Source organism: Ursus americanus, chromosome 15 (genome assembly GCF_024610735.1).
Source record: "Ursus americanus isolate L20-20 chromosome 15, mUrsAme1.1.p, whole genome shotgun sequence".
Taxonomy (NCBI): Eukaryota; Metazoa; Chordata; class Mammalia; order Carnivora; family Ursidae; genus Ursus; species Ursus americanus.
This window is the reverse complement of record NC_142141.1, coordinates 37928926-37941141: the sequence shown is the minus strand read 5'-3', so window position 1 is coordinate 37941141 and position 12216 is coordinate 37928926. Positions and strand designations below refer to the sequence as shown.

Here is a 12216-nt window from a genome sequence, read left to right as displayed (position 1 = left end):
CACCCATCTTGAGATCCCGGTTATGGTGCTTTGCGGGCACTCACCAGTACAGCTGCGGGAGTTAAATTCTAAGGTGGTCTTTTCAAAGAAAGCACCTAATACTATTTTTTAAAATTTTCAGTATATATATATTGGTGTTCCTGGGTTACATAAGAGCAGATTCAAAATGGATTTTTCCGTCGTGTCCAATCTTTATTGCAAACTATAAGCACCGTCCTTCCTGTAATACAGTAATATTGTTTTTATTCATGTGTAAAACTTCCCTGGCTTTTGAAATGGCCTTTAATTATGGCCATAACTATAATCCCCAGTATAGGTTAAATCTATGCCCTGTGTGATTTCACATTAATAACCATAAGGTATGGAGTTATGTGTTACTGACTCCATGCAAAGATAAGGAAATTCAGGGAGCTTGGGTAAGTTCCCAAGGACCCATGGCTATGGAGCGTTCTGGAATGAGAGCTCAGCTTCCACTATTCTTTCCACCGCACCTATTACTGCTTATACCACATGATTTAACTAGGAATTATTATTTGTAAAAATAGAAAGCAATTTCGTTGGGTTTATATTATTAAGTCCATTCTGATAATTTGTGTCTTAAATAACATCAACTCCTTGATATTAAGTTAGAGAAAAGCCACTTTTCTAGAAATCCATAATCATATTTGATTAACTTAATAATTTTTCCTGATTCCAAATAAATGTGTCATTCTAACCGTTGTATTTTACAGATTTTTCTGCCATATAACTTTATTCTGGTGCATACTTAGAATGAAATATATATCTTGACACAATCTTACTTTCACCATAAAATATGTTCTAATACTAATGAAACCATATTTGAGAAGTCCCTTTTTGTTCAGCTTCATTTAAATATGTGACTGTGAGCTCTATAATGAACATATATCTTATTTCCAGTCTACGCTTATTTAATGATACTCTACCTTTTCACAAGGTGGGTTTGAAGAGAATTGGCATTTGTAAACATGCACATTGAGCTGTCTACCTTAGCTGTACAACGTGTAGCCTCTTTATGTATGTCTAGTAAGTAAACACTGTCAACCCGGTAGTATTTAGTGGGGATAACCCTATTCTTTTTTCCATTTTCAGTGTGGAAAAATTAACTGAGGTGGCTCGCTATCACATTGAAACATCTACAAAAATTCAGAATGAACTTTATTTAGACCAAGAAGATTTCTTCATTAATGGCGATATGAAAGTCTTTCCAGACCCCCCTCCTCCGGTGCGCCCCCCACCTGTGGAAAAGGAAGAAAATGGCACCCTGACCATCGAACAGCTTGACCGCCTTCGAGATCAGTTCTTAGAAACCGCACCTAAAGGTAGGAAAAATAATTATCGTGAAAAAGGACAAAAAAGGATAAGACTAATGAGGGTAGCAGTCACTTGCTCACAAGTAAAATCAGCCCCCTGGGGTTGCATGTCACCAAAAGGAGCCCTCGCTGTGTTCCAGTTTATCATGCTTTTGCTTCCTACAACATAGATCCGAATGAAAGAAACTGGAGGAAAACAGTGACTAATCCTTCAGCAGTGTGGTGATCCTCATTCCTAGTAGTTCTCCTCTTCGGCCGGTCCCTGCCCCTGGCCAGAAAGTCAGTAAACTTGAGTCTGACTGTGTCTGGCAGTTGAGAGAGACGGCCTCTGCACACACGTAGGGTTTGGACTGAGATGATGAGTTTGTGTTTCTTTCTCCCCCACTAGTCTGTGGAGGGAGACCAGGGAGTAGAAAATTTCCCTTTTCCCTCAATGCTTCACAGACTAAGAACAGAACCAGGGAAGCTGTCAACAAAATATTTGCTTAACTGATGAATGTGTTCACACGTATGTGTACATAGTATTTTATGCACACAAATTCTTTATCTTCTTAGCACGTTATCATATGGCTCTAGCATGTGCCTGGGCTATTTTTTTTTTAATTCAGTCTCTTTCTACTTTCAGATATTCTTCAATGAATTCCATCAACTGATGGCACAAGTAATTCAGACAGATCATGTAGAACTATCATCCCATCTCCATTTTATTGGTCTGGACACTGAGTCACAGAGCAGTTTTTACATATGGTCATATGTCATCCAGGCCTCTTCAGCTTCAAAGCTCTTGCCCCTTCTCACTGAACTAAGTCATCTCTCATAATTAGGTTTATTTTATCTCCCAACATCCATGTATTGGAAAATCATTACTTTTCCCTACAGAATAGTCAACTGACTCTAGTCTAGCACTAGCACAATTCCACTTTCATTGTGATTATATTCATTTGTTTTTTAAAAGTCAAATACTTCTAGAAACCCTCATCAAATCTCATTAGTCAAAAGGGCATTCCCTTAGTCTAAGTCTGAATGCCTTTTTGCTAAGCCCAGCGGGTGAAACAGGGGTAACCATGGGCCCCTGGGTGACCCCCTTACCCTGGCACATGTCAGTACATCTCATTAGCATGAGTGGTCTCCGTCTCCGGTACATAAAGGCACACACGACAACTGTGCATGGACACCAACTCTGGTCGGCAGTATTTGGGCAGAAAGGAAATGCGGCCATCAGCAGATACAAAAAATGGCAGTTTTATAAATTCCGCCCGTGAAATCCCTTCCATCTGACATTCAGGCAGGTTCCAGTCTCTTCCCCACTGTGTGGGTTTCACAAGGCCCTCTTATTACGTATTTCCTCCTCGAGACTTGCTTTTGCTCTTCATTTTATCATACTATTTTTTACGTATAAAAGAAAAAGATACATGTATAAAGATTCTGAATATGAAATATGCTTTGATTTAATCCTACACTGGGGTGATGGGAAGGAAATCATCCAGTTAGCAGGTCAACACTAAAAGCATTTGGGGGTATTTGAGTAGGTGGAAGTGGATTTTGAAAATTATCAACCACTCATAATCCCTTTTAAAAGGGACCTTGGTATTCATGATGATAACCATAATACATTCTTGGATCCAACTTCAAAACCAGAGGCTGCATTTCAACTAAAAGTTTAAAAACAACAAAGAGCAGCTGTAAGTTGACATGTGTATGTCTTAGAAGATTAACTCTAGAAACCCTTGGGACTAAAATACGTCAACCAATACATTTATCTGTTTTTTGAATACGGTAGAATGAATGCAACAGCTTTCAAAGTATGGTAGAAAGAGGAAGGAAGGGGGAGAAAAGGAAAGGAGGGGAGGGGAAGGAGAGAGATAGTTGTATAGTTTTTTAAAAAGTAGATGTAAAAGGAAAACCACTTGCCTGAGGGGCTTAGAGTATAATTTGAAAAGGCAAGCAAGGAAGAAGAAAATATAAACTTCTATTTAGGTTCTTTCTGGACCAGAATATGAACTTTATGAAAGTGGTCAGGAATGCCGAGCAAAAGAGGATCCGTGCTCAGCGAGGTGGGTCAGGGAAAGTTTGGTGGGATTATACCTCAGAGGAAGGAATTGGAAGAAGAGCGATGTGATGGCAGGGATCCAAGGGGTATTTCAAGCTGGAGGAACAGCCACTGGCCAACGTGCAGATAAAAGGCATGGGTGTGGATATTGAGGGAAAGGTCTGGAGACTGCTTTGCTCCTCCTTCCCCCACTGCACAAACCACACACGAACAGACGGGGAGGCCTTCTCTGTCTGAGGAACCACCGCCATCCACCCAAGCTGGAGAATTAACCCAGATTTAAGAATGGTAATTACTGCACAGTTTACAAGGCTATGCAATGCTGTGAGATTTGGGGGTCTTAATGGTTCAAAATGACTTGTGGTCTATGAGCAGTTTAAGTTCTTTATTATTAGCTCAATTATGCTATTTGAATACACACACACACGCGCGCACACACACACACACACACACACACACATACTCTTTGCTTTTTAAGCACATGTAAAACCTTAGCACGGTATCAGGTAGTCTATCAATAAAAGTAATAATGTTCGTTGTTGTTATTCTTGCTCATGTGATAAAAGGAAAGCAAAATAATGATCATTCCATTTTCTGCATCCCAGAGTCACAGTTCTGTGATGACTTCTTTGAAGTCAGGCTGCAAATATAGACATTGCCCCTCCTTGAGGAAGTCCAGTAATTGCCACTCACCCTTTCTCCCCGACTCCCTTAGCCCCCCAAAGTCCTCTGACTTTAGTCGTTCTTCCTCAGCTCCATGATTCTTGTTCACTGCCTTAAATGATACACAGCTATCCATCTTTTAAGTGAAGACTTTTATCATATTCCTTCTGAGAATTGGAAAATAATCTTTTATGGTAACTTCCACTGTATTTACATCAGAACTGTATAATTTTGAAAGACAAACTTAGTTGAAGTGATCTGCTTTGAAAGTATGGAGCAACTGGCTGAAAGTGGCACATTTCTACATGTGTAATCCTACAGAACTTCTTCCTTGAACTTGAAAATTGCTGTCATTTTTAAGCCAAGAAGGAAGAGCATTTCCGTAAACTATTTCACATATGTTAGTGTAACCTACGGTATCTAAGATGCAACTTTCACGCTTACTAAAATATGGTAAAATATGATGAACAGATGTATTTTTCTCTAGGAGAAAAAGCATAGATGTTCACACATAGTCATTTTATGACTAGGCCCACAGGAAGATGTTTTTAGCAAATTTGTAAGGAATGGTAATATGAAGTTCCACTTTGATAACTTTTAATTATGCTACATAAATAAAATGATTGAGTGAAATGGATACTCTTCAAGTAAAACTAGTGACTTTAAACACTTGATTAACTAGTATCAGAATATGAACAGAAAAAAACTAAAGCTTAAGAAGTTTTCTGCTATTAGCTACCCTGCTTTAAAAATAAAAGTCTTCATTAAAATAGTCCTTACTAAAGATAATGGAAAATTGAAAATGCCTTATATACTGTAATGTTTATATTCAACACTCCTCTCCTGGTCAAAATCTGCCACTTGTAATGATTCTAAATCTCCTTTGGTAAAGGCAGTCATGAGAAATAAAATACCATTTGTTGATAGGATCGTCACAAATACGCCAGAAAAGAAAAACGACCTGAGGCATGACAATCATACAAGATCATGAAAATGCAATGAAACAATTTATCATGCTAGCGTTGTTCTTGCCACCCAGCAAAGAGCCATACTTGAGAATCTCAGGAGCAGCTTAAGTAAGAGCCAGCCAGTGAATTGGCAAGACCTTCTTTCATTGACTGCCCCAGGAATCATTCCCACAACAGTGCTCTCAGCACACAGGGATATTTAGCGAACATCTTCTGAATTACAACAATAGCCAGTATTGACATGGTGTCTGGCTCCACGTGCCAGGCCCCGTGCTAGCATTTCCACGTCGCTTCACTTCTTCTTTTTTTTTTTAATAATAATTTTTTATTATGTTATGTTAGTTCACTTCTTACCCGTGGCTGGCTGAGTAAGAAGACCCAGCCACAGGTAAGAAGAATCAGACAGCTCTTTTCAAATCCACCTTTTGTCAAATGATTGTAGTAGGATCTTGGGCAAGTTAGTTAGCCTCTTTCTGTCGCAATTTTCTCATCTGGACACTGGGATATTTCAATGGAGTTGCTATGAGTGTTAAAGTAATTAATTTATGTAAAGTGTTTAGGAAGTGTCAGGCACATAGAATGTGCAATTTAAGTGTATATAATCCATTGTCATTTAATTATATAATTATAATAATATCATTATTATTATATAATATGTAACATTATGCAATAGTGAATCAACTATTCCAATTATTACCCAAAATATTAGCTCGGTATCCTGAGGGTACACATACCAGAACAGGCATCTACAGCATTACCTTGGAACATTTCCAGAAAAAAAAATTACACCACCTGATAGAATTAAGTCCTAAAGTATGTGGCTCCCCAAGGGACCATAAACATCCCAAACAAAAACACTCATTTTGTATGGCGCATTAAGCTCTGGGTAGGAACATCTTGTCTCTAAACATCGAGTGCCAAGCACATCAGGAAGACAGTCTTTTTCCAATGGAAGCAATTTGGAGTCTGTTGAAACTAGAACACTTTAGCAATGTTCCTCAGTCCCCACTTAAACCAAAAGAACTCCTTTTCTTTGTAAACCCATCCGTATTCCATGTAATGTCTGTAGCGATTTGGTTCATGGCTATTTTGGCCTCTGCTGAGAGGCTATCCAGAGAGAACACAGTCCAGCAAATTCCGCATCCTCACCCCTTCTTCAAGAGAGGCAGCAGTTAGTTGCTCGAGGCTATGAAATTGTTCTAAAAACTCACAAGGGGCCCCTCCTTTGAGCCTCTTTTAGAGACCCTTAGGTTCAATGATTGGTCTCAGAGACAAAAGGCACAAACAGAGCTCTTGTCTGGGGTGGCTAAGCTAGATCATTCGGCTAACATGGTTTTTACAAGAAGTCAAAGGAGGAACTAGTTACTGCTGCCTGTGTGGGTCAGCATAGGGGTTAACCCAGAGGAGAATTTTCAATGGGAACTTCCAGGAAGAAAAGCAGGGGAAAACAGGCAAAGGGGAAAATAGGGTAGACATGGAGATTTTGAAGTTGCATAACATATTTATTCAAGGAATAGCAAACAGACCAGCTGGGGCAGGAGGCAGGAGGTGAGGACCACAAAGACTTTGTGGTCAAATTGTGAAGTATCAAAGTGGCTTGCAAAGGACACACAGGAAAGGATTATCAAAGGCCTTTAGAGCCAAATGATGTGGTGAGTGGATTACAGGGAGGAAGAGACTGAGAGCTCAGAAGATGCTGCTCTGTGTCTCTACAGAGCCTCGGCCAACTGAGAGACAGGATTAAGGGCACTGGGGTGGGGGGAAATCATTGGAAAGTTCTGTGGATCTTTCTAAGCTAACGTCTCTGAGAAAATTGTAGAAATATGATAATACACATTTTCAGGGAGGTAAACCCCATGTTGGAATCCGAAACCTCCTTAAATTGTCTGACTTTACACAAATCAAAAAATACAGAAATGTTTCTTAGAAAAGGTACGCTAGAGAAGGATTGATGTTATTAACAGAAATATGTCTCCAGATAGCAAAATCTAGGGATTTTGCAAAAAGGAGTAAGGCCCCCCTGTGTCCTGTGGTTCTCTCAGTGGGTGATCTCCTTCCGCTGCATAGATTCAGATCACGGAAATGCAGTAGTAAATCTAGAAGCCTTTGGACCTGTTAAAACTGTCTGTGGGCAGAGTTTCAGCTGCTTCTTCAGGAGGAAACACATTCTCATGAAGCCAGAGAATTTACATTAGGCAAATGAAAGTACGTGCTCAGAATTCAAGATAACACCTTCTGGAAAATCTGTTCATAAAGCTAAAAACATAAAAGCTAGCTAAATCAATAGTGAAAGTTAAAGTCTTTCCCTTCAGTAACAAGAGATTTCTTTTTTCATATATTCATTCCTGTGTTCACCAGCATTAATGCGTGTCAAGCAGGCACGGGCCTGGTGCCGAAAGCCTAGTGTGTGAGACTGATGTCCCAACGTGTAGGGCCCAAAATGAAGGCAGGAGATGTCAGTCACAAGGAGGCTCACTTTAAGTGAAAACAGTAATATTTAGGATTTGGGAAGGGAAAAACCAAAATGGGGCTCTGTTTTGACAGTAACAACTGCAAAAAACTGAGTATAACGCAAAATAGAGGCTAGATACAAATTGGGTAAGAAAGGCAGCAGCAGGTTGACTAATGTCAAAGGTTTCCAAGTAATAGATGTTAAGAGATATGAGATTATGAAAATCAGTTGGGAATGTTGATTTTCTTAGACATCTGCCAAGGGCTTAGCACTTACCTAGGCATGATGGAGCACAAAGGAAGTCAGTGTGGTTCTGTCAGAAGAGTTTAAAATCTGGCCGTCAGTCAGCCTCGGACAGGAAAACAGTGAAACGAAATGAAACACTGAGCTTGTGTGTCAGCATGAGGTAATTTAGTATAATATCACAGAAACACATATTCCACTTTTTCATTAAACTCTAAAATAGGACAATATAATCTAATGATCTGTAGGGTCACAGAAGTCAAAGGAGGGAAATAAACATGTGGTCCAGGCTGCCTGCCTTCTGAGAGAAACTGTATTTTAGGATGTTGCTTTGTGTAATTTAAATTTTTCTGTCCTTCCATCCAGGTGAATATATGTATATATATATGTGTATGTGTATATACACGTTCCAACAAGTAGGTCTCAGAAATTAGATCTTTGGGAAAAAGAAAAAGATGAGGCATGAGGCACAGCTCCTTGAACCACCTAGGATGGGTCTCAAAGCCTGAAGCCCTTTCTGTAAATGAACAGGTTGGCTCTGGTACTGCCAGAGAAGGCGGGCCTGCGTCGGGAAGGAAGAGATGGCCAAGGCGATTCTTGTAGACATGCTGCTGTGCGTGTCCTGGTACTCTTTCTTCTCACCACAGGAAGCAAATGTCAGCAAAAAGCAGTGTCCCTCTTATGCATAGAGAACCAGATTTTAGCGTGAGGAAGACCATAGCACCCTTTTCCCTTATTAGAAACCAGTAATGGTGAAGTAAGTAAGCATAGGGGCTGTGGAGTCAGACTGCCTGCTAGTGATCCCCAACTCCACCACTTACGAGCACTGTGACATCAGACAAATTAACTAACCTCTCTGTGCCCTAGTTGTTTTCTTAATCCATAAAATGACAGGTCATTGGTCCATTTTCTCAACTATAAAATACGGATAATGGATTATGAGGATTCAATGGTATAAGCCACTTAAAATACAGAATGCTTGACATGCTACTTGTAAGCAATCACTGTAATTTCTTCCAGAAACAATGAGCAAGTGTTGGGGGCAGAGATTAAGCAAAACTGAGGGTAGATGTTGGTGATTACTGAAAATAACAATGTGGAGTTATTTTAAAGGCAGGGGTCCTCCAGATGTTGTGAACCGAGTCACTGAAAAGCACAAAAGACTGCAGAAGCTTGACCATTACCTTCCAAGGAGGAATGATCAATTTTTGAAAATCTGGCTAAAAAAATACCCTTGGCTTATATATGATGAGATACTAAATCTTATGTTCTGTGGCCTATGTCGTAAGCATGGAGTGAAGTCAAAGGGAACTCAAGTGAGTTTTTTTTACGGCACTGACAACTTTAGGACGGAATTTCTCAACGCACATCATCTTAGTGAGGTTCATGCCAAGGCTTCATTAATGGAAGCAACGAGCAGTTCTCCAGTGAACCACACCGCCACAGAGCTCATGGTGACTACCATGAGCAAAGTCACCCTGGGGAGAGTAGAGAACTTATTCAGATCATGCCATGCTATCGCCAAGACGGGACGTCCCCTCAAAGACTTTATCTGGATGTGCAAGTTGGATGATATGAAGGGGGTCGATATCGGCCCGGTGTTCAGAACTAACAAATCAGCAAGAACCTTTACATATTTTATCGCTGAGGTGGAACGGAGAAATCTAAGAGAGAAACTAGAACGAAGTAAATTTTTCTCTGTCCTCAGTGATGGAATCACAGACAGTTCAACCAAGGAAGCTGAACTTGTCTATGTGCAGTTTGCACGTGCAGGAAAAGTGCATTGCCAAGTTGTTGGGGTACAGACAGTAGAAAAGAAGGATCCTTTGGCAGTAAGAAATGCCATTGAGAAAACTCTAGAGAGAAATCTTCAACTTAAGCTATCGAACCAAGACTGGGCAAAGAAACTGGTTGGTTTTGGAAGTGACAGTGCCCCTGGCTCAGAGGGAGAAAACAGTGGGGTGGCCCTGCTTTTACGAGAAATCCAGCCATGTGCGCTGACTGTATACTGCTTTGCACATCATCTTGAACTATCCTACGAGGCGGTGTTCCAGAGCATTCCCCTGTACAACGATGTCAGAAACCTTCTTCACGGCATTTACCACTTCTACCACAGTTCCCCTCTTCTCAGGAGTTCTCTGATGACTGCTTTCAAAAGCCTTCACCTTCGACCTGTGATGCCTTCTCAAGTAGGGGGCAGGAGGTGGCTTCAGGAATTACAGGCAGCCCTCCAGAACTTTCTCAAGGGATATCCTGCAATAGTCCAGCAACTGCATTTGGTAAGTGATTTTGACATACCATACTATTTTAATTTTCCAGACTGACAGAGAATATTTTTATGGATCAATTTGAAATAATAATTTTAAGAAAGATAAACCGCTATTTTATTCCCAATCTATGTTACAGGCAGATGAAGACAGAAGTGACACCACTCATCAGAAAGCCAAGGAACTCCTAGAGTTCCTTCTCCAAGCAGACATTGTTAAATTTGTCCATTTCTTAGTGGATGTCATTAATGTACTTAGCATTTTTTCCCGTGTCAATCAGAACAGAAATTCTTCCATTGCTGATGTATTTGCCACCTTAGAGTCAACAGTGGAAATGCTCAGAATATATCAAACAAGGTGAGGAGTTGGGGAATGATTTGAGGGTCTGTCAAACTTAGGCAGTATGACTGGGGACATTATTTGCCCGGTGACTTTTCATTTAGTTGTTTATTTGGGGGATTTTTTTTCCTCCCCAGACCAGGACCAAAAGAACTTTGGGTAGATTCGGTCACCCACTTTCATGGTAACCGCCTGGGAGGAAAGGGGGACATTTCTGATGTAAGAAGCACAGTCTTAACACATCTTATCAAGAAGCTGCAAGGCTGCTTCAGAGATGCCAGCCAGGATGTGGTGAAGGCTACCATGATTGGGAGCTTTAAACTGTGGCCCACGAAGATAAATCAAGGTACCCTATAGACACTAACCCAAACATATTGTTCTTTGACCATCTGTAGATTTCTTTCATATATGTGACTTTTTCTCTTGTATATCGATGGCAGAATTTGGAGAAAAAGAGGTATCCATCCTGATTGCCCATTATGAACCAGTACTGGAAGCTGCCAATGTGGAAATCGATGAAATGGACACCGAATGGAGCATGTTGAAATTAGAGATATATGCTAGGTAAGCATAGCTGGTATTTATAAATATTTGAATGAAACTTGAGAGTCTCAATCTTTTACATTTTTCATTCTTCCCCCCCCCCCAAGATTTCAGAACATCCGCAAATTGACCTGGGATTTTGTGAATTCTGTTTACTTACACAAGTATCCAAATATCCTGACATTAGTGGACCTAGTGCTGACCCTCCCTGCAAGTTCCGCAGAGGCAGAACGTGGCTTTAGTCAGATGAAACTCGCCATGTCACAAATGCATGCCAAGATCAAGGCTGAAAGTATGACGGACCTCCTGATAATCCAGTTGAATTCTCCAGACATTAATAACTTTGACCCTCGGAAAGCTATCCATTTATGGAATACAAGAATGCCATCTTCCACTGGTGACATGAGACCTAATTCTGCTTGTTCATCAAACTCAGAAAGCCGTTATGAAAGTGATTAGTAATATGACCAATGTTGACTTCGTCATTGATCAAAGCAAAAACAAATTCTTTTTAATCTGAAATTTAGAAGTAAAATAGTAACCAGTCTTCACATTCAAACACAGAAGGCATTTGGCATTTTTCCAGACAAAGCAAAAATGTCCTGTACCTTTCTTTAAAAAAAAACAAAACAAAAAGATTTATGTATTTATTTTAGAGAGAGAGGGAGCAAGTGGGGGGAGGGGGAGAGGGAGAGAGACACTACTGATGCAGACTTCCCGCTGAGTGCAGAGCCCAGTGCTGCGGGGCTCCATCCAAGGACCCTGAGATCATGAGCTGAGCTGAGCTGAAATCAAGAGTCGGCCGCTTAACTGACCTAGCCACCCAGGCACCCCTTCCTATACCTTTCTAAATTGACTTCTACAGAAGAGGGAATGAACCATGAGAGACTATGGACTCTGGGAAACAAACTGAGGGCTTCAGAGGGGAAGGGGGTGGGGGATTGGGATAGGCCGGTGATGGGTAGTAAGGAGGGCACGTATTGCATGGTGCACTGGGTGTTATATACAAGTAATGAATCATGGAACTTTACATCAAAAATTTGGGATGTACTATATGGGGACTAACATAATATAATAAAAAATTATTATTAAAAAATTGACTTCTACAGCCACACATTTTTTCACATTCTTTGGATGGAGGTGATACTTCAAAGCAATGGTGTTATTTTGATGTCATCTTTTGCAGAGTTATTGCTAAGGGTGACTAGACTATGATTATGGTCTGAGTTCCCTTAGGCCTGGCATACAATTAACATCTTCCCTGGATAATTCTAAATGACAGCTGCATTGAATAACTAACTTAGGGCCAAACTGGAAGAGAGGCATTTTTTGGATCCATGAATCAAATTTCTAAGTTTAT

At 40.4% G+C, this 12216-nt stretch overlaps 1 protein-coding gene across 3 annotated transcripts in view; it reads left to right on the top strand.

Annotated features, from left to right (window-relative positions):
* LOC123785470 (sperm flagellar and cilia associated 2) overlaps positions 1-11754 on the top strand; it is a 135365-nt gene extending 123611 nt beyond the window's left edge. For 2 of the 3 annotated variants that reach the window (XM_087867937.1, XM_087867939.1), the window contains 6 exons: positions 1111-1340; positions 8821-9986; positions 10114-10331; positions 10451-10659; positions 10754-10877; positions 10964-11754. In XM_087867937.1, the coding sequence (XP_087724063.1) occupies positions 1111-1340; positions 8821-9986; positions 10114-10331; positions 10451-10659; positions 10754-10877; positions 10964-11315 (2299 nt within the window). In that variant the 3' untranslated portion in view covers positions 11316-11754. Of the gene's footprint in view, positions 1-1110; positions 1341-8820; positions 9987-10113; positions 10332-10450; positions 10660-10753; positions 10878-10963 lie in introns of those variants that run through there. The other variant, XM_087867938.1, reaches the window with a different exon arrangement.
* Positions 11755-12216: the final 462 nt, after the last annotated feature.